A 24,464-nucleotide genomic window follows, 5' to 3' on the forward strand; every position below is an offset into this window, starting at 1 on the left:
TATATATATAATTATATAATACTAAGATGTTAATAGAGTAGTGGGAATTCTGATGCGAGCAACAGTAAATAATCATTTATTAATTATTCTATCTTGCAGAATTCTGGCCGCGAGTCTTTGCTTGGTTCGCACGCAGAAAAATGCCCCACGGCATATTCAGCCGCTCTCGTTCCTCAAACCCAGCTCCTGCCCCGCTCCTCAAAACTTCTTCCTGTCTCCCCGCCTGCTTCGCCTGTCCTTGCTCCCTCTACGGATGCTCAAGAAACCCCTTGAGCCCTCCAGCCACTGCTGCATCTCTTCCTACTCGCGACTGCGAGCCGTGAGAAGCCCCTGCCTTGACCCCCAGTGCCTCTCCTCAGCTACAACTTAGTCCAACTCGCAATCTCTGTTTTCCCTCTACCTCCTATTCTGCTTTCTTCTTCTTTTGCTCCAAACCGAACCTGCACAGCAGCAACTCAGCTCCTCTGTCCACCATCCAGCCAACCCGACTACCACCTGCTCATTTATCTTCCTTTCTCTGTCTCCTCATCTTACCCACAGGCAGCCTACTACATCGATCTTGCACAACAGCCCAACCGGTTGCTCCTTTACTCTTCAGCCCTTCGCAGCCTCAAGCAACGTTTTCAGTGCCACAGATCCTTTCCCTTTCTGCTTTATGGTGTGCCGGGCTTACTCTCCCATTGTTTTTATCCAGCAACAACCACCTTCATCCAACCCCAAATCAAGGCAGCTCCTTTTCCCACCAACCCCTTTAAAAATCGAAAGCTCCACGCAAATCTACATCCCATCCCTTGGGCATCTCTCTCTCCTCCCAACTCCGGCGACCACTCTCTCTCACAATAGACATCTCTCAATGCTACCTCTCCCCCTCTATCCCCTCTCTCATTTTCTCTCTATAGTTGGAGAAAATATTTCATCCGGATTTCCTAGGTACGACTGGCTGTCGAAATTCAGATTGACGAGTCACCGATAGATTGATTAATAAAAGTAAAATAAAACAACATGTAAATAAAAAAAAAAAAAAGAGCTCATTTTTTTAGCACGACAAGAAAAGCTTATGCACATACTTCTTTTAACTCTAATCATGCACGTCTTTTCTGGAGTGGCGGACATGCTCAAATTCTCGATACAGCCCCAATGCATATAAAAAATGTCAAGACAGTCGAAATTCTATATGAAAGAATTAAAAAAAATAGCAACTAAGGTGCGCTCTTTTGCTTACAAATGTGGTGGCTTGAAAATTATCAAGTCAACATTATAGAATTAAAGTTCAATTGAATGTTAGAAGTGTTAAAATAAGCTCTATTAAATTGATTAAAAAGAGTCAAATTAAGCACAAGCAAGACTTATATGGAATTTGATGATTTGCATATGATCATTGATATAATTTTTCAATGAACAATTGGACTGTTACTCTTTACATTAGATGAATTGTAGCGGTCCTGATTTAAACATGTAATTAAACAACATGTGATCTACAATGCTTTAATAGTTTTCTTACAGGCAAAAATATGATCTGATAGCTCATCTACAAGTGTGAGCAGCATCTCATTATTGAACACTCAAAATTAATGGCCAGTTGACTAGTTATAAACAAATTTATTACATTAAGAGTGAAACAAGAAGTTATAATGCCTTAATTGCCACTAGGTTTTATGGCCACCGAAAAGCTCATTGTTCACAAACAACTCGTGTTCGACTCGTTAAATAGTTGGTGTTCGATTCGTTCATTACGCAAACGAGCCAAACATAAATATTTTTTTTGGGCTCGATTTATAGATGAGCTGAACATGAACAATGTTTGTTCATTCATGTTCAGCTTGTTTTGGCTCGAAATAATACAAAAATAAAAATAATATTTATTTATATTATTTTAATATAATTTCTTACACTGTACTTATATATATATATATATAATAAATGTTTAAAGTAAGTTTTAAGTGTTAGATATATAAATACTTAGGTATTGGCTGATAAATGCACAAAAAAATGAAGGGAAGCTACTCTTGGCCCACACTAAGATTTTTCTGGGTGTTGGACATGTAAATACATTGGCGTTTGTTGGAGGCAGACAACATCGTATTCTCATTCTCAATCCCATTACTCTTAAATTGGTTTAGTCCCAGAGAAAATTTTTCTTACACTCTTAGAGCACTTTTGAAAAAGGAAAGCCCATATGGTTTCTGCAAAAAATTGGCTTGCCATATAAGCTTGATTTAATTCAAGCTGAAATCGAGCAAACAAATGAACAAATTTGAGCTATTCACGAACAAATCAAACAATTTTGAGTCAAACGCGAACATACACATTGCGGGCCTAATTTAAACACGAGTTTATTTCAAATAGATGTTAATGCAAACGAGCCGAACACAAACATAACCTCAATTTGCTCATGTTCGGTTCGTTTACACCCCTAATAGATTTGTAACATACCCGCTAATAGATAGAAGATGATCTTTAGAGAGTTTAAAGTGAGGTTATGCAAGTATTAAAGTGCCCGCTTAAATTTGCATTTCTGAAAGTCTTACATATGCTTTATGAGGTAATCTTTGATTAAAATATTGTTCTTCAAAAATCATGAAGTTAACTCGAAAGAAGTTTATAGTACTACTGAATATATGAATTTGGCAAACACATCATGTGCTCTGATTGATATATTTATAGCTTGAATATTCAGTCTGAGTATCCTCTGCATGTAATTTTTAAATTAAATTTAAAATTATTTCATTGGAAAATGCACATGTTATAAAAAAATTAAATGCTCAAATATGCTTTGGTCATGCACCGAATGTTTTAGTATTTGTTCTGAAAATGATGTGCAAGCTTAGAATTAGTATAAATTGAAAATTAAATAAACTTTGAAAAACATGAACTTCTTAAAGCGATGCAAAAATCTCTTTTTAAATTAGCAAATTAAAAGTTTTAAATTATGCATGCATTGCCTTGTCTATAGGTCTATGTTGTAAGTCCACATCGGATAATCTCATCCTTCTCTAGATGAAGACTGGAACTGATAAGATTAAGACTCCATTCAACCAATCCATTTCTCTTTATAAGGATTGAAATTGATAAGATTGAGATCCTAATGATATTTAAATTAAAAATTTCAATTGAAATTAGGGTTATGAGTGAAGCCAATAGTAAAATCTCCTTGATGATCATGTTGAAAGTGAATCTCAATTGGTGAACTCTATTTTCAAAATTAAGCTTCAAAGAAATTTTGAATAAATTCAATTAATATAGATTTTAAATTTGATCCTCTATAAATGAGTCAAAGTTTTCAAGGTTCAATGTTATCTATAACCCAGATGATGAGCATATTCATCTCATATTTTAATTGGATGAATTTATTCGTAAATTTAAGTTCTTAAGTCATAAAATTTATAAAATATTCAAATAAAATATTTCATTAATTGAAGTTTAAAGCAAATCTCATCCAAACTTTGCAATCATATGTCGAGGGTGACAAATTTAGGATTGACTCAAACTTATATAAGTCAACATAACATTAAATATATTGCATTCACACTTAAAATGATCTGCATTAATAAACATGTGGCTCGAGTCTTCCATTCGTGTGATTAGGCCAGTATGCCCTATAAATAAAATGATTATAGTCAGAGTCTTCTGGTTTGGCGGTTTGGCTCTAGGCTCCTCTATAATATGATCACATTTATAGCTCTTTTATTCAATTATTTGTTCTTCTTTGAGTTGTGATTTATATGATATATCTGATAGAGCACAAAAATTCTTTGTAAATTAAGGTCGTCATAAATTTATCCTCTCAGGAAAACATTCGTTGTTATAGGTTTATAAGGTTCATTCGGACGAACCAACTTTTGATTACTGATAAGAATCATTCTGTTATGTTAGGTCAACTACCTTCTCTGTTGTATGCTTACAAGGTTCATTTGGACGAACCAACTCTTGATTACTAATAAGAATCATTTGGTTTTGTTAGGTCAACTACCTTCTCTGTTAAGTAGACTAGAATTCATGAAAATTTGGGATGATAAAATAATGAGATTTTTATCTGATTTGTTATCACTTCCCTTACCATCCTCTATAATGTTATAGCGATAAATTTTATTAATACATAACTTAAATCCTAGGTATGGTACTACTATATGCTGAGCAACTAGTGCCATAAAGATCAAGAAGTTCTCACAAAATGAGGGTAAAATTTTTGGGCGGTGACTCATATAATTTAATTTATCTTCCAAAAATTTGACATGGAACTTTACGTAATACTCATTAATTTCGAGGGATGCCAAGCAAAAATTTTTGGAGCCCATAATGTAGTTTTTATACTAATAAGTAAAAGTCAATTTTTTAAGAGTTAAAGATAAATTTTTCCTTAACTATCCTCAGTCCATCAACATCTAGTTACATCCTTCACTAATATGTTCCAAAATTGTATATGTTCACACACACACACACACAGAGACAGACAAATACTGACACAAACACACATACATGCATACATATGTTTTAGAAGATAAAACAATTTTTTGAGCAATAAAGATTCAAACTTCATTTTAAAATCATATAGAATTATGATTTCAGTAAACTTACACTCAAACTGACGAACATAATGATCTGAGTCAAATCAAGGCTAATTCGAGTTGTTATGCCATTATTGAAAGTTTCTGGTGCCCAATTAAAAAGTCAAGCGGATTCCAAATTTGACAAGTTTATGGCTGGTGCCCAATTAAAAAGTCAAGCGGATTCCAAATCTGACAAGCTTATGGTCAAATTGAACATTTCGACAAGATAAATCCAACGAACCTAAGATCACTCAATGCTGACCTCTTTAAGACACTCAAATGTCCACATAATGTTGTCCGATCAAGGGAACCTTTTCGGTCCATCTGATGAAGTGGTTCAGATTCCTTTCTAATTTGCAGGGTGATATCCCAGGATACATGGACCGACACCAGAGCTTAAAGGATCAAGAGAAGAAAGAGCTGAAGCCCAATGTCATTTCTGTACCAAAATTCCGACGAACTTTTTCCTCTTATGCAGTCACCAACCAACGTGACCGCTATCTGCCGCCACTTGCTCCTTGCAATCAAACTCTTTGTGGAAACATAAGATGTGCCATAGAATCTCGACATATGTTGTAAAGTAACGAAACACTAGATGGTGGAGTGACACCTCAAAGTCGGTATAATAATGTTCAAATATGGTGTAATGATGCTATCTCGAAAATGGTGCAACGGTGCACCCTGAAGATGGTATAACATTGCACCCCAAGTACAGTGTAACCCCCCGCCATGACTTATATGACAATCTATGACCTACGTGGCTCATAGCTCGCGTATCTTCTGACTAGCTCCGATGGACTATGGACTTCATCTTAGCTCACCTCTATGTCCCACTTGGCTCACAACTCGTGTTGCTCTTAACTCTATCATCTGTAGCCTACATACGTCATCACAACTTACCAATACATCTACATGACCAACTACATTCTACATGACTCACAACTCACATAACTCCCAACTTCTGCCTTTGCAGTCTACGAACTTTATTATAGCTCCCGATTCGGCCCCAATGGCTTACAGATGTCATTACAACTCATCACTTCGGTTTACGTGAGTCATAGCTCACACAGTTCCTAACTCTGACTTCTTTTTCTTTTGGACGTTAGCATAGCTCGTGCAGCTCCCAACTCTAATCTCTGCGACCTATATACATTATTACAACTTTTGTAGCTCCCAATTCCGGCATCTGCAGCCTATAAACGTTATCACAACTCGTGTAACTCTCAACTCTAGTCTCTGCAACGTCTGTTTTTGGCTTATGAAAGTTATCATAGCTCGTGTAGCTCCAAAATCTGACCCTTACGACTTACAAACATTAACAAAACTCATGTAGCTCCCAACTTCAGTCTCTGTGGCCTACGGACATGGTCGTAGCTCACGACTATGACCGATGTGGTCTACCACTCATGTAGCTCTAACTCTGATCTCTATGACCGACAAACATTATCGTAGCTCACCACTACGGCCTATGTGGCTCATAGTCCTTGCAGCTCCCAACTTCGACCTTTGTGGCTTACGGACATCACTACAACTCATACAACTCCCAACTCTCAACTCTGGCCTCTGTAACCTAAGAATGTTATCTTTGCTCATGTTTCTCCCGACTCTGGTCTTTGCGGTCCACAAATGTCATCACAACTCATCATTATGGCCTATGTAACCAACCAACTACGACCTACGTGGTCCCCAACCTATGCAGCTCCTAACTCTGGCTTCTACGACCTACTATTATCCTTGCAATTTACCAACATGAGCTATGTGGCTCACGGTTCCCGCTACTCCATATATACTATTTATGGCCAACTAATTCTTCCGAAGTAATAATCTGTGGGCTACATAACCAACTATTGCCACGACTTTCAACTACGGTCTCTATGACAACATGACGCTACAACCACCGTCTACAACATTCACGACTGGCTACCACCTTCGTAGTCATCGACTATGGCTTTTGTGATTCGTTATAACTATTATTGAATTGCCACTGTATATCAACATTATAATACTTTCTTCTCTAATTCTGGAGAAGTGCAAATCCATATACTCACAATTACATAGTTGATTATTTTAAACTGGGTGAGACCCTAATTTTTCTTCTTTCTAGGGTTTTGCACGTAAAACCTGAGGTGTCTTGTCTTACTTACTTCTCTTTTATCTGTGCGTGTTGGATTAATTTTCAATCAATGCAAAGTCACTAAATAATTACTCTACTGTCGTGTGTGGACTTTTTGGCACACATCAACATGCTTTGACAATATCAACATCATATTGTCCCCATGAGCTACAAAAGTAAGAAAGAGTATACAAATTTCAAGATGAAAAAAATGAACACGTTGATGTACCTGTAATTGACCCAACTTACTTGACATCATGATCATAATCATCTTCACTAACACTAAAATCCTTTTCAATAAAACTTCACCGTTATTAGGGCTGTAAATGAGCTAGTGCATTCAATGAATATTTCAAATTTGGCTCAAATAATAATAAAACAAATTTGTTAAAATTGAAAAATAAGCAAACTTGAAAATATTTAAAAACTTGAGTGTTAAATGATCATAACTTGAGCTTGGTCAAACTCATTTATTAATGTTCATTAACAAACTAGTTTGTTCAACAAGAAATATTAAATTCTTGATATTAAGTTTTATGATAACTCATATAATATATGATATATTATTTAAATAAAATCTAATTAACCAAAGTTTATTTAATAGTTTATTTAATTATATATTTAATAGTAAAATGGTCTAATTTAATGTCAATAATATTTTAGGATTAATTATTAATTTATAATTAATTAATTAATTAATCAAATTTATTAAATAATCCATCATTATTCACCATATTTAATCCATCACACTTTTTAATTTTAATTAATTTATCAGTTATAAATATATAATCTTTTTTATCAATTATATAATCCACATTTCTTATATCATATCTTAGATATTTAGTCCTTTTGTCCTTTTATGAATCCTTCTTTGCTAAGCACTGAGCAATCTTAGCTTATCTTTTTCGTTTTTGTGATTCTAACTTGCTTGTTTCACATGAAATGCTTTTTATCCAAGTAATTATTCATATATTTTTTTGGCTTTTTTATTTGTTATTTCAAAATTATTTATCTGTCATTAATGAATTTACATATTAATCTAATGTAATTACTTGTTATTTTTTGTATTTCAATGAACTAGTTTGCTTATACTCATTTAGGTTTTTTTTTTGCGAGAAAGCTTGCTTGCAACTTATATTATTTTATTTAATTAGTTTAAAAAGTTATGATGCTAATTCAAATCTTATTCAATTATTTATTTTCTTAGATTTATAAAATCATTTGTTAATTGCTTTATATGAATATCCAAGTGTTCATTAAAAATTTCAAACTTGTTTATTAACTCGTTGTAATACTCATTTCAGTAATATAAACAAGCAAATATAAATCAAGCATGATTATTAAAATTTTTAAACAAGGCAAATATAAACGTGCATGTGAAAGCATGGCTTGAGCTCAAACAGAGCATAAAAAGCTAAAACTATGACCATACGAATTCATTACATAACTCGGCTCAATTATAATCCTAACCATCAACAATAAAAACATAATTTTTTGAGCCGTGTCATTAAAAAAATACACTTTATCATTACTATGTGACCCAACCGTGTCAAGATATTTCCTGGTTGTGCTTGATTCTAATCTTTTAAAATAATATCAACAATAATATATATACGTGTGCCGTGACTTTTTGGTTGGGAGTTACGTTGTCAGTTGTGTGCCGCGGGTTCGAGCCAGCCTGAGCGCATTTGCCTTGCAATGCGGGATCGAGTGGTTAGGCACATAACCAATCTCTTTAAAAAAAAAAGATCTTTTCTATCGAAAATGTGTTGTGGAGTATTGTAGGCACACATGTAAGACTTTTTGAAATGTCATGCTTCATAGGCTATAGCTTATTAATTATAAAAATTTTATAAATAAAATATTGTTTGAACAAAAGTGTGGATCTAAGGAGTTGGATTTATTGTATATTAATGAATGCATAATGTGCAGGTAGTGTAAATATTTATCTAACTGCTTCTAACTAGCTAAACATCACATGACATGTGAATTATATCACTGGACTTAATTTTGTTCGTCTGCCTTCTCAAGACTCCAACAAATTACTATACTTTTTATACATTTGACTGGAAATCATCCCTCTGTAAAATTTGAAGCTACCAATTGGAGGCTCATTTGCCACATTTCTTCTCTTTGAGGATGCCTACCTCTTGTAAGTTGGATGCATCCCCAAATTTTGAGAAGCTTTTATAATGTTAAACTTTGGCCTATCGGAAATTGCATTATATCTCTTGATGACATGTTTTATAATCGGAGTCTCATATAACAAATTTATTTTAAAGAATCTTTGGACTTGACTGGATGATGGATACTTTGCTTTTTATTTGGTGATAAGCTCTTAAAGTTACTTTAGACTAGAAATTAACTTTATGAAGATTATAACATTACTGGAATTCACTTTAAATAGATCTAGTTTAGTTGCACTGAAACCTTTAAACAACTTATTTATTTTCTGGCCGTCTCTCAGAACTTTTTGTTGCTCTTCAATGTTCCAACCAAATTACCTTCGCTATAATACAACTACAGTTTGATACCTTTTTTCTTGCCGTTTATCATCTTTTCTGTATCTGCAAAACACCATTAGACAAGTCTCGTTTGCATAGCATCATTGCACAAATCTTCTTTTTTTTCTGTTTGATAGTTATTCCTGTGTTTTTCCCTAGTTGGAAGTGTTCAAGAAAACCCTGATGCAGTCACTTAAAGAAGAAGATGAAAATTCTGTGAGTTCATCTTATTTGAGAATCATTCCGCCATCTTTCCTTTCTTCCAACTTCCATTCTAGTTTTGTTCTTAATAATGTTGCTTCAATTTTTCATATCTAACTCCAACTTCGAGGATTTATCCTTTTTGTTTAAGCTCCGATTCTCTAATTAACCCATTTTTCTGTAGCAAGTTGGAGCTTCTAGGATGGCACAGATCCAGATTTCAAAAGCATCAAGTTTTCCATCTGGAGGTATGAATTATAATGCTAATTTTTAACTTCATCAGTCTTTTAACCAATTTTACTTCTTTTATCAGAAGAGGATTCTTCTAGTCCACCTTCAAAGTCAGTCTCAGCATCAGAAACTGTTCATGCAATTTCTAATGATTCTAATTATTGTGATGTGGATGGTAAGCCCCTCTCACTTTCCTTTTAAAGTATGCAATTGAGTTTCTCATAAGCGCTTCTGGTTTTCGTCTCGAAACTCCAGCTTCTAAACATGGCACACTACGGGGCTTTGATTTAGCTTCGCATGGTGGTACGCCAAGGCTTACTCCTCCAGGCTCTCCTCCCAGAATTGAAACGGGATTAGCACCAAAAATTCTTTCACGACCAATATCTCCAAGAAGACACTCTATTTCTGCTGCTGCTGCAAGAAACATGATTGATGATCGGCCGGGGACTCGGCTTCCCTCTATGGCATCTTCTTTTGAAACAGGAGCACAAACCGGTGAGGATTCAGATTGCTGCTTTTGATATATTTCCTATCCGCATGATTGATAGTCTTAAATTGTCCTGAAAACTAAAATATATCTGAAAGCAGAAGTTTAAAAGCTTTAGTAAAAGCAAAGCAAGCAATGTTTTACAATAGAAATTTGATTTGTCTCTTTGGATGCGTGTGCTTTGATCAACCTCAGAGTAAGATATTGGATCTAACATTCTGCTGTAAAACAAACAATTTAGGTCCAGATTCTTCCTTATTGTAGCTGTTCATTTTTTAACCTTCAAATACTTTTTTCCTTTTTGTTCATTTTTTTGATAATGTGGCAAGATAGTCCTGGACTATTTATATGCGGTTATTTTAATCCGACTAATTTAAAATTGAGCTCTAATAATTATTCATGGGACTATTTCAGCTCTAATTTAAAGAGTCTCAGGACTATTTTGGCACCTCTTCAAACTCTCAGACTAAAAAGGCCCAATGTAAATAGTCGGAGACTATTTTGGCACTTTAATCTTCTTTGATATCATGTTTTAACTTGCTGCCAAGTCTTGTTCATTTGATTTTCTATCTGCGTGATTTGTTTCAGGTCGAACCAAAGTTGATGGAAAAGAGTTTTTTCGCCAAGTCCGGTATGCAAACTACATTTTTTTTTTTTTGAAAGTGTCCCGCAGGAATTGCCACATGATTAAGGGATTTGATTGTTTTTAGGGGGCTTTTACATAAATACCACCAACCAATTCCTATGTATTTACATATCTAACACCTAAATTTTATTTTCTACATTTATACCACCAAAATCTTTCAAATTACATAAAAAAATACCGCCATTTTAACATTTAAAAAGTTAAATACATGTTTGAACCTATCTGGTTCATCTTAGTACATGCATTTTTCGTATAATACATAAATAACCAATTAAATTTTGATAAATCTAATAAGAATTGCCCACTTGTCAAATTTCCTCACATGAATATAATGAACACATCTGGTTTCATCTTCCCTCTTTTCAGGAGCCGCTTATCTTATGAGCAGTTCAGCACATTTCTAGCCAATGTTAAAGAACTGAACTCACACAAGCAAACAAGAGGGGTATGAAATATTCATTTTTTTCTGCTATTTTGAGTTCTTAATTTCACAATCTTCTGTTTTTATTTATTTATTTTTCACTATAATTAATGGAACAAGCAAGAGGGGTATGAAATATTCATTTTTTTCTGCTATGTTGAGTTCTTAATTTCACAATCTTCTGCTTTATCTATTTATTTTTCTGTATAATTAATGGAACAACTGGTTCTTTGCGTTCAACTTGTTTATAATTTAATTTTAAATTTTTTTTTTGTACGGCCTGCTTAGCAAATGATCCGAATACAAACTACTTAACGAGTTGAATACAAACTGTTTGTATTGTTGTCACATGGGGCTCTTGGTGTGGTTAGTGGTGAGAATCTTTTGGTGTGTGTGTGTGTGTGTGTGTGTCTGTTAAATTTCTATAGATATCATTTCTATGCAATAAAAGATGCATAATCACATGATCACACAAACTGTGATGATTTAAATTTTGATTATGCATCTTTTATTGCATAGAAATGATATTTATTTAAGTTTAACAACATATAATTATTCAAGTATATATATATTTTTAAGCTAAAACGAGCTTAGTACGGTCAAACAAATGGTTCTTTGCGTTCAACTTGTTTATAATTTAATTTAAATTTTTTTTTTTTGTACTACCTGCTTAGCAAATGATCCGAATACAAAGTACTTAACGAGTTGAATACAAACTGTTTGTGAACGAGTTTTTCTTAGCAACTCTAATAGTGGCTCATTGGGTCACTTGAGCGAGCGTAAAAAAAAAAATAGTTTTTAGAAATTTTAAAAATATTTGTAGAATTAAACTTTTATTAAATTTTAACTACATAAAATTAAATAACGTAATAAAAAATTAGCATTTTAAGAATAAAGTTTAACTCGAAACAACCAAATGAATTCTTGAAATTTCAAGAATTAAAAATAAATAAATCAATCAATAAATCAAATTAGTTTTTAGCATATTGTAATTTTATTTTCACTGGAATAAGGTTTGGAGTTGTGGTTGACTTTGTGGAACAAATTATGAGTCGAATGATAGAACCAACGTCTCCATAATTCAAAACAGCTCGTTCTGTAATATATATATGACAATAGATCGAATGGCGTCGGTGGTGGGCAGCTCTGTTAGGGTTTCGCTCGATGGCGATTCCTTGCGTTGAATCCATGGCTTTCAATCCATCAATTTCGTCGTGGCCAACGACGAAGGTCTTGTCGTACTCCATGACGAATTCGACTTTTTCACACGTCTCCTCCTCCCGACGCATTCGCGCCATCATTTAGTCTTGCCCAACGACGAATGACTTTGGCTCCTTTGTTCTGTCGTCTTCGTCGAGCTGAGCCTGTTACTAGCAGGGTGCTGCTTTTTCGTTACGTCTTCATTTGCTCGACTTTGAAGGGGGTTTCCGATGATCCTCCTTTGGATTTTGCTCTTTCATCGCTTCAGACTCAGGTTGTATCTTGCCTGATGGAGTTGGCATTGACGCTTCGTTCTTATGCCACTGCACTTGCTGTCGACAATCCTACTTGTGCCCCTATTTCCAATTCAGAGCTTGGTTTTGGTATCGGTAAGTCCTGCATTGTTCCACAATCTTTCCGTGAGGCTATTGAAGGTGGGTGTGATTACACTTTCATTAAAAAGCTTGATTTAAAAAAAAAAAAACCTGCTCTTTTTTTCTCTGAGGTTGAAACCAGTACTCTTGCGTCTTCTTGCGTTTTGCTCTAGTAGGAAAATTCCTTTATGGTCACCCTAAACTTGAGATCATTCGGAAAGATTTTGATGTTATGAAGCTATCAGGTAGTTAGAATATTGTCTTACTTGACGACCGACATATACTTATTCGGTTATCTTACGATGCAAATATTGTCTTACTTGACGACCGACATATACTTATTTGGTTATCTCACGATGCAGATTACACTCGTAATTTTTCTTGAAAGGTAATCATGATTGACAAGCGTTTTATGAAAATCCTCAAGTAGGTTGTCGACTGTGATCTAAAAGCAGAGTCCTCTATCATTCCCGTTTAGATAAAGTTTCCGGGGTTAAAACTACACATGTTCAACTTTGAAATTCTCTACTCCTTAGCAACTGCTTACGGTAAGTCTCTCAAGGTTGATAGTCGTACACTTGCTGTCACTAGACCCTCTGTGACTTGTGTGTTAGTTGAGAGATATATCACCCAACAAGCTCCGGATGAGATATGGATTGGATTCACTCACAATATTGACAAAAGGTTGAATTGGAACCACACTCTCCTTATTGCTTTCATTGTAATATGTTTCACCACAGTTCTACTATTTGCTATCGCTTGCATCCTCATTAAGGCAGAATATTAATAAAGATAAGCAACAAGTTCAAAAATCTATTCGTGTTAAATTGGGGTTGGATGTCTTGCCACTTACCATCCCTACTGAGTTGGTGTAACCCGACCCTCTTTTCAACACCACATATACCTCTGCTCATCTGGCTGACGCTGTTCCTGATGGGAAATTTTATGATAACCCTCCTATTCAAACTTTTGTTGTCTCAGATGAAGAACATCATAGCCAAGTTGTTCTACCCCTGGATGCTCCCGCTTTTGAACAATCTCTTCTAGCTGCTAGATTGGAGTGCTCCCGCTTTTGAACATGGTACTCTGAAATCTCATGAAACATCTCCCCATACTACTAGTATAGATCTAAACATGTCTGTTCCACTCATTGCTATTGAAGAATGATCACTTACATGCCAAGACACACGAGAAATAAAAGATCAGCTGGCACAATAAGCAGATGCTTCCAATGTTCAACAACCTACACATGTCCGACACACTTTAGACAATCCACTGATCAGATGAGCCAATCTTCAGATGAGGATGACAGGTCTATTCCAGAAGGAAGAAGAAGAATGGAGTCCGACTTGAGCTCAGGAACTTATTGGACGATACATTGGTTACTACTGGCAATGACACTCATCTTACCAATTTGTTAGCTGACTCCTTTCCTCGAACTAGAGGCAGGGCAAAATTGGGTCGCTCTCTAACAACTTGATACTACGTGTTTTAACACTTTTGGTTTTTGAGCTCTCATATATTTTTCTGGAACCATTTTCATGTGGTGTTTACTGTGTGGTTAGGATGCCAAGCTTGAGCCCTCTCATATAATATATCTGTATCTTTCTTTCTTTTTAATATATTAGCCCTTGGGCTTTCTCAAAAAAAAAAAAAGATAGCAAGTATAAAATTTGATGATTTTTGTAAATATGTTTTATATGCTTTTACCTGTACACGTACCAACTAACTTAGAATTTAATATTTTTCTTATCATAGAATTAAAGAAACATATTTCAATCAAATTTATAAATTTCAAAGATTCGTGCTATTTTGAAAAAAATTGACGAGTCATAAAAGAGTATTTTTTTGAAGGCATCCATCACAGATCTTGAAAGATCTCTATATAAAAGATTGGATACACAATCTGAAGAATAATATATCATTTTAGTAAACATAGATATTATCTTGAAATGTATTTAATTATTTAGATGAAAATTTTTAAATTTCATGAGTCTAGGTTAATCAGAGATTTTTTCTCTGCCTTACGGATGTAAAACATAATTTATTTTATTTTGGAGTCTGATATCCCTAGAGGGGCCAGTTCTTATAATTAATTATAAGAAGTTGTGAACTCGTGAGAAAACTCCTAATTGAAGTTTTGATATGTATTATTTATAAATTCAAGATTGAATATTTTAAGATTGACTTCTTAAGGATTTCAATTGATGGATTCAAGATTCAAAGATCTTCATTTTTTGGAATTCAAGAATTGGGACTTACAGTCCAATGACGATGTGTTATGGAAAGACCCATGAAATGGATTAACCAACTCTGGGAAGAAGGTATACACCGGAGATTGAAATTAAGAAATCATTAAAGGAATTATGTTAAGTAGAATTAGGATGAAGTTAAGCATAACCACATTAGAATGAATCATAATTATGTTGAGCTTGTTGTTGGTGTGACGTAGTTACATCAGCATTTGGCATGACCATGCTGACTACGACGTGGTCACACTAGATCGCGACATGGTCAAGTTGCGATCCGTCCAAGTTTATATTGGTAAGAAATTTCATTCAAATTTTAACGAAGTCATAAAAATAAATTCTTAGGGAAGACCTAGAGGGAGAAAAGGAACTTCTAGGAGTTTCTTTTTTGAGTTTTTAGAGTGTTTGTATGAGAGAGAGGTTGAGTACAAACCTTAGGATTATTCATTCTTCTTCCTTAAGAAAAGGAACTTCTAAGAGTTTCTTTTTTGAGCTTTTAGAGTGTTTGTATGAGAGAGAGGTTGAGCATGTGTGTGAGCGAGATTGTGGAGAGTTGATTATTGTAAGGCTAGATTTTGTTATATTGCTGAGGGCACTTCCCTTAATTGTAAGTTTGTACCATTTTGAACTTGTATCTTCAAATATTTTAATGAAATTTTCCATGCCCTTCTCTCTCATATCTCGTAGCTAAACTTAATTTCATGTTCCTGTGATGTAAGGATAGTTTTTATTGATTTTTTAAGGTGAGTTTTTTTCTATATACTTTTATGTGCTATTCTCATATCTCGTAGCTAAACTTAATTTCATGTTCTATATACTTTGATGTGCTTTTGAACGATTCATGCTGATGTGTCAACCTTTTGATCATTAATTAAGTTTAATTTGATCAATTAGGTAGTTAAAACTCTTTGAGATCTAGGACCTCAAACCTTCTCTTAGAAGAACAAGTAGGTTAAGATAGGATGGCCTAATGGAATAAACATAATGCTAGTAGGATATTGTAACATATATAAGGGATCTGAGTAATCTTGTAAAATGATGCATGGTTAAGTCCTTCTTAACTGTAGTATGATTTCTAATTTTTCTCATGACCTAGACATAAACTAAGGAGGATTATGTCTTTGGTTGTCAACCATCACGTAGGAGAACTCATAGGAAAATATCAAAAAAATTACCATGCTGGTGTCACATGAACGCGATATTCATCACATCTGAAGGACTTAAAGTTGTTACCTACTATTTTTATTTGCTTGATATTTCTATCTATTACTTATTTTAGAAATATTGTATTCTCAATCTTGCATTTTGATCACCTCAAACTAGAGTTGGTTTAATAAACTAGAACTTCATTTGTTAGAATTATTTTGACATTATCCTTTTAGGATCGATATGCGAACTCATAATTTGTATAGTACTTGATCGAAACTTTCATTTGCGTGATTGACCAATGCCTCATAGCATATTTTGGGCATCACATACTTAGCACAACCCTCAATCACATGAGTCAAATTTACATTTGAGCCACAAAAAATAATAATTTTAAAATTTGAAGTTTGCGTTGGTTAGGTGCATACGTACCTGGGTCGCCCAGTCTTCAAGATCGAGTTATAAATCTCAACACATCTCTCTAAATATAATAAACTATCACTCTTAGCATGCATGTGACTTGGCATCATTATTATTTCATAGGCGGAGATAGCTGTCGACCCTCTCCAGGTTGGGTTATAAGTCCAAAAGAGTCAGAAAAATTTCACTTCTATGTAGGATTAAAGTTTTTAAGTCTCACTTTTTCTCTCTTAGACTAGAGTTGAGCCCCATACTCATATTAGTAGGGCTCATTTTTGTTTAGAGTTCAAGATGGTCCTACTGAATTTATCATAAAGTAGGTCTTCTCCAAGGTTGTTTCATGACTTGTCTCGTTGGAATACAAGTCATAACCTTCTAAAATAAAATGACTAATGACAAAAAATGTTAAATTTTAATTTCTAAATTGTGAAGACCAACTATAAAATATATTAGAGCATCACCAGGCTTCCTAGTAGTTAGAGTTCCCTAATCCTTATTTTTTTTTAGCTTTTAATAAGAACTATTTCAAGCTTAAGTCAATCTCTTTTAAAATTTCAAATTAATAATCTTGAAATTCAATCTTTATGATCTATAAAATTGCTAGCCACTTATTTTAATCGAGAATTATCCTAAGCGATAGCCCCTTTAAGGACATAATTATTTTAGTGGATTCCCCTTTAGAGATCCAAAACTAGATAAAATAAATATTATCCTATCTTTTTAGGGCAGGGAAAAATTTTTTTATTAATACAAACCCATGGAGTAGTGAAAAATTATTTCTTGATTAAATCCATTGTAGGGTAGTATCTTAGATTCCCAGTATGATATATTATTCCAAATATTATAATCAACCACAAATGAGAAATTTTAAAACATTGTTCATGGTTCACACATTTTATCTCACTGGAAAAATTTATCGCTCCATAAACAAACAAGGAAAAGTTAACACACTCTAGAGTGTACAACACCTAAGAGCCAAGTTAGTTCATAGGTGTTACCCTTACGTGCCTACCTTTATTACTTAGGCACCCATTTGGTGACTCCAAATAGAGAGCTCGACATCCAAGTGCCAAATACGGGCACCAAGGCACTAATTCTTGTTGTCTAAGGGCTAATCTAAAGGTCTTATCCAAGAGCAAGGCACCTTGGTTCTAGACCCAGGTACCTAGATTTCCATTTTTCAGCCAAATATATGCATTTAATTACCACCCGTGAAATCCAAAAATTAAATCTTTTCTCTAATTTTTTCTCTTGTTAGACCCTAACCTTACTTGTCATAGTATTATGTTTTGAATTTAGTTTTCTATTTAAGTTGCTAAATTGCTCAAATTCAATTATTTTAGTAATAATTCCCTTATTTCATTTTAGTAATTACTAAGCCAATCTCTTTGGAACAATACTCCTAGGCATTATTTTATTATTTGTGTGATCATGCACACTTGTGTATCATTAATACATTAGTATGCTTTCTAGGAGGCAGCCTCTCCCTTTTTTACTTAATCCCATTTTTTGGACCACTTAGTAGGCACTCCTACTTGACTACTACAATTTTATGTATTTATATAGGCATTAATAAGTAAAATCAACTTAATCAAGGTTCCCAACCTCTATAAACTAAGTATGCAATTGAAATAAGCATCTTGATGACCTTATATAAAGGTAGGTTGAGCCACAACAAACTTCAAAGCCTTTATCTTTAGCATCTCTCTCCAAATTATGTCACAAAACCTCTAAAAAACTCACTCAGCTCTTGACACATTTTCAACTAGGCTTGTAAGCTTTTTGAATGATCCAAAGTTTTGGCAAAATATTTGAGAAACAATCTCTTAACATACTTGTCCTAAGAAGCTGACAAAAAAATATCTAAGAGCCAAATCCTTAAAAGTTATGAAGACAAGTTGACACATCATTATATCATTAATGTTTAGTAAAGAGACAATTAACTAAAAATATGCAACATGTATTGTTGGATCAATCCAACAATAATATGTCTAGGTGTTTGATTTTGAATCTACGAGGAGGTATAATTTTGGTGATTAATTGATAGAAGACATTCCTTAACTGGGGTCATCTTCTCTTAACTTGCTCTTTAAGTTTTGTGTAAATTGTTAAGTGTTTTTTTTGGAGCAAAAACAACATTAGTAATAACATATTTGATAATGGATTCAAAGGCAAAAATAATGATTATAAAATCTTAACTATATATTACCATAGATATTTTCCTTATCCAATTTCTATAAGACAAGGTTTATTTTTTTTATTAGGTAAATGTTCTCCGTAAAGATGAGTCATTTCAGTTAATTTCTTCCATAAAGAAGATGTTCTTTTAAGAAAATTTTAAATTAAAATATTAGCATTTGTTCCTCTTGGATTTCAAAGTTTAAGGACTTAAATGGTGTTTATTTTGCAAATCTATTGGAATTAACTCAAGTTATATATATAAAAGATTTTGGGGCCGGTTCAACTTCTTGCTGAACCAACAACTACTTATTGAACCGGTTGGGGCCGGTTCAACCACAAGCCCCCGCGTCAGTCTCTTGGGATTGGGGGAGCTTAAGCTTCATTTTTCAAACCTTGTAGTTCTTCATAGCACGAAGTCATGTATGTCACGTTGAAGGTAGCAGAGACATTCTAGTCCCTTGGTAGGTCGATTATGTAGGTGGTCATTTCACAACACATTTGATAGAATAAATATGCATCATTTCTTAGCACATCTTGAATTACAACTATATATAGATGTAGGATCCCCTAATGTAACTTATGAGCCCTTAAATCCAAAAACTTCTTCTTTCGCTTCTTGTACTCAGTAGAATGTAGCTGATAAACCAATATGTGAGGGGAGATCAACTCTGGGATGGAATCTATATCAGGTTGCACCATTCTCACTAGCAACCACTTAGGAGAGATCGTTTCTTCACTGATAGAACTTGGAACTCCCATTAAGCTCCTGAGGTAAATGTCAAAGTTGAGGTTCATCCACCCTGTCTGGACATCTGATGATGGGTATCATACTAAACTGAATCTAAGGTCCGAATAATTTTTTGAAATCTTCCGAACGCGGCAAAAAAGATTCTCATTTCTGCCATGCAGGCCCTCCCTTTGTAAGAGCAACTCAGGGATGAGTCTATAGTCTGAAAGGTTTAAGTTTCTCTTATCTGTGGTTGTCCTGTGTCTGATGTTGGCTCCTCAAACTCATTGCCGTTTTGGACATTCAAGATTAGTCCTACTGATGCTCCTCTTTGCAAAATTCTAGCTTAAGGCATCACAATCTCGTATTCTACTGAAACATCTATTACATGAGTATAAACACTTTCTCACCGTCAAATACAACCCTATAAGGGAAAAGGGGGATGCTAGAGGCTGTCCAAACAAAAATTAAACCTTATTAGTGATTGCTATTTTTTTATTGATATTCCATCAACAAATTTCAATCATCGAACATGAATCTCATGGTAAATTTTTTTAGCAATAAACTTTCAAACTTTGATTAGAAGTCATCCATAACTCTAATTTCGGCAAACATATATACAAAATGATCAGCTTGATGAAACATACTCAACATTACCAAAATTAGTTTAATTCGAGTTAAATCAAGCTATTAATCATTTTTCAAAGCATTCAATGCATAATTGGAAGACCAAACATATTAAAAATTGACAAACTTAAAGTCAAATTGAGCGTCTTGACAAGACAAATCCAATGAGCTAACTATCACTTAATCCTAACAACCTTAACGCACTTACATGCTCATATAACACTGTCTCATAGAGGGAATCTCTCTAAGCAGTCCAATCAGAAAAGTAATGTTTTCTTTCTTATTTGCAATCAATACTATAAAAAGAGCCATACCCCCATCTTGAGAGGGAACTAGACCCTGAGCTAAAGGAATACTAGAGCTTTAGATAAGAAGCTGAAGTCCAATATTATACACTGATGATTCAACAAATACAACATGCTTCTACAGCCGCCATCATCAACCACTGCTTGCCGACCATCATCAGCCACCTTCTACCAAATGTAATGAAGCTCCATGCAGAGTCAAGACTCACATTATGAATCAACGAAACTCTATGCCGAGCAACAACTGACACCACAGAGCATGAAACAAACTTCGAAACAATGAAACATCACAAAAGTCATATTGATCCCAAAAACTATACTAATGCTAAATCAATTACTCCCTATCAAGAGCACTCCAATCAAGGGGCAACGAGTTACAACATTCAATAATAATAATAACAAATATAATAATTATTACTAATACTATCAATAATAATAATAATAAATAATTAAAATATTCCATCATCATCATCACTAATAAAACTTTCACGTCTGTTTTATCATCTTAAACTTCTTAATTTTACCTAAATGCAAAATTAAGATTAGCTAATTGACCCTCTAACTGCCGACAAACCTAAAGATTAGCTAAAATCGACGAGTAAAGAGTCAAACATGAATTTTTTTTTGTCGGATCATCGGTGTATTAATTTGAAAAAAAATTAGGGTTTCAAACACTTTTCTATAATTATTTTTTTAAAATTTCTTTAAAATATTTTTTTATTAAAATAGTTTTTTAATAACATGAATTTGAAAAAAATTAGGGTTTCAAACACTTTTCTGTAAATTGCCACCACCTTATTTAGCCATGAATTTATTTATTTTAATATATCTATAGTTTTCTATGGCAAAAATCATTTTACAATGAAACCAACAGTATGAAAACTATATAAGAAAAAAATGTACTCCTTGGAATGAAAACGAAAAAAGCACTTCAAAAAGTTCCAAAGTCTTTTTCCAACAATCTCTCAACAAATTTTACAACAACAATCATTACAAATATATTCTAAAAGTCCTCAACAATTGATATGTAATGCATAAAGATGTGATATATGTCTTAATTAAAATACCCAATTTAGAAGAAGGAAATAAATATAGAAAGAATGTATTTTGGGCTTGGAATATTAACATTTTTTTGCAACACTTTTACATATGAACCAACCCACTTACAAATAAGGATGGTTATTACATGAAACAAAATCGAGTACCAGACATCATGGAACATTATTTTCTAAATATTTTAACTTTGTTACTAGGCTCTAACTCTTTCATTCTAATTCTAACTCTCTCTTTGGATGTGCTAGTCCACAAACATATCAGGATCCAACATTCTGAAAAGTACAGTAAGTGAAGAGTATGTCATAGAAAAGAAAGGGAGTTACAAAAAGAGCATAAGTAGCAAAGAAATCTAAAAATAGCATGGTTAACAAAGAGAATCACTCACATCTCTTATTTTTCTATTTTATTTTCTTGCGAAAGTTTTTTTTTTCTTTTGTTAAGTTCGCATAATTAAATCAATGGATATAATTACATACATATCCAATTAAGTAATGCAGACATTACTTTCCATATGAAGCAAGTTTGCCAATAGTATTCGAAAAATTCTTCTCATTTATAATTCCAGTAGCTCATCCCGTATAGTCAAGATTGCTGAGTGAAAGAAAGTAGCCTAACCTTTAGACTCTACTCGGCTTAATAGCCAAACCAGGGGCAACTTTGGAGAAATTTTTTCACAAGTACAAGTTGACAAAATAAATAATGTAGATATTAAGTTAACTAAAGAATTGAAGGCCATGATATCTCAACTTGGATAGAGTTGAAAAATTATGGTGACTACTTCTGAAAGAGAGCTATGACCATGACGTGAATGATAACCTGCACTTAACTGGATTATCTGAATTCCTTCATAAGTTACATCACAATGAAATAGTCAATCTAATTGCAAAAAGAAAATGCAATTCTTTTAAAGAAAAAATATAATACACTAACAAAACTCAGGAAACTCACCCAATAATAAGAGTTCACTATTAAGTTAACCAAACAAATAGATGAATAAAAAAATACATAACAAAAAAAAAAAAGCTGACAAGTTACAAGACCACTCCTTGAAGGTGAGCCAAGATGCCCTCTAGGACGAAATCCTGCAATGTCATCAAAGTGCCTTCAAGATGATTTCTTACAAGAGAGATAAATCCCCCAAGTGATACAAAATCAACACTTAGTGAAATACATCACTCATGTTTCACTTAACATAGTTTCTTTTCCAAAGAAAAGTAAGCATATGATGAACTCATTCCCGAGATAGGAGAACATACACTCGCCCTGTAGAGACGACAAAGTCATAATTTCCATCACTAAGCAACGAATAAATTTTTTATCATTCTCTTATTCTTTTTACAGTTACCTTTCACATATAAAACTAAATCATGGAACTACATGTGTATCACCCAAAAGCCCTATACCAAGTTCATGACCTACATCCAATCAACTTGTCTAGAAGATAAACTCGTCCAAGAAATGAACTTATCTCAGAGTGTACTTGTCCAAGAGATGAAATCCTCCAAGAGAATAGCTCGGCTAAAAGATAAACTCGTTCAACAAATGAACTCGTCCAGGACTCTCTCAATAGATAAACTCATCCAAGAGAACAACTCTCTCAGGAGATAAACCTAAGAGGACAACCATCTAAAGAGAAACATTTGTGATGAACAATTACTAAAACAAATCCTTATCAATATAATGTTACTTAAGAAATCCAAACCAAAGAAAAACCAGAGAAATATATGATATCTTTTGAGATTTGTGCATGATAAATGCACTAATGCATAAACCAACATTCCTATAAATAGTAGTGATCATCATAATGTAAGGGGATTCTCCCCACAAATATTAAAAAATGGCAACATTTTTCCATTATTTTTTCCCTTTCACTCAAACCACTCCTTATTTTAATTTTTCCATTGGTGGTATCAGTCCACAAACAAATCAGAATCCAACAACATGAATAATATTTTTAACGACCAAATGTTAAATAGTATTATTAATGCATGTGTCCAAAATACGAAAGTGGGGTCACAACCCCGCACAAGGGTGTGGCGAGTGCCGCATCTAGACCATTCGGTCCAATCAAAGAAAGGACCGGTCGACACTCCCAGGCATGAACTTGCCACCATCGTGAGTGGGGTCCACTCCAGGCTAGGAGTGGGCCCCTAGCCCTACAACATCTCTCCCCCCCCCCCCGCGTCTGCTCCCCCCCCCCCCCCCTTTTGTTCTTGTCTGACTGTTGTTCAACCACACCTGTCTAGTTGCCACTGCCCAAACAGCAAGCTGTCGCTATTGTGTAGCAGCCCCCGGAGTCCCCACCACCAATCTGCCCTTCCATACATGCTACTGTCCCCAAAAACTAATCTTGTTGTTGTTCCCCATCAATTCAGTGCCCCGAGAGATCCTATTATTGTTGATTCTTGTATGTTCCAATCATTCCCCGCTTGCAATCACTCAGGACAGCAAGTTGATGTTGTCTTAATGCTGTTTCCCCACCACCCAACACCTTCCCTATCTTACCACCACGTTTCCCAGCCCCCACCGACCACCATCAACATCTTAGATTCACCATAGTTGTGTGTACCACGTTTCCCAGCCCCCACCGACCACCATCAACAACTTAGATTCACCATAGTTGTGTGTTGTGTCGTGTCTATTATTATTTCCCATTTCAGTGTGTTTGTTGTAACCTCCTATTAATTTCGATAGTAATATTTACTTCTCCTATTGTTGTTTGAGTTAACTCCAATATTATTTGATATTAGAACTAACATAATCCTATTTCTATCCTAGGGTTACCTAAACCCCCCCTACCTAACTCAAAATTTTTCTTTCCCATTCGATATCACACACATACACACTATTCTACCTGCTCATACCCAAACCCTAATCATGCCACTGAGGAGACAAGTGTCAGGCACCAATTAAGAGTTTGTCATGAAAGAGATGCAACGAAAACTCCACCGTATGAATGCCTTCAAAGAAGACGAGGATCGACCATGACGCTTCGGAATTCAATATCAAAGGAGAAGCCAGGATTTTGG

General features: G+C 34.3%; 1 protein-coding gene across 1 annotated transcript; it reads left to right on the forward strand.

The window, feature by feature from the left end:
• The first annotated feature begins 9,128 nt into the window (after nt 1–9,128).
• On the forward strand, nt 9,129–12,455 carry LOC110027615 (uncharacterized protein At4g15545-like). The gene is made up of 8 exons (XM_020729115.1): nt 9,129–9,185; nt 9,324–9,380; nt 9,550–9,613; nt 9,679–9,771; nt 9,852–10,091; nt 10,672–10,714; nt 11,096–11,174; nt 12,270–12,455. Exons 1-8 carry the CDS (start codon nt 9,147–9,149, stop codon nt 12,453–12,455), a joined length of 801 nt encoding a protein of 266 aa, XP_020584774.1. The 5' UTR covers nt 9,129–9,146.
• Nucleotides 12,456–24,464: the final 12,009 nt, after the last annotated feature.

Source organism: Phalaenopsis equestris, unplaced genomic scaffold (assembly GCF_001263595.1).
Source record: "Phalaenopsis equestris unplaced genomic scaffold, ASM126359v1 Scaffold000429, whole genome shotgun sequence".
Classification (NCBI taxonomy): domain Eukaryota; kingdom Viridiplantae; phylum Streptophyta; class Magnoliopsida; order Asparagales; family Orchidaceae; genus Phalaenopsis; species Phalaenopsis equestris.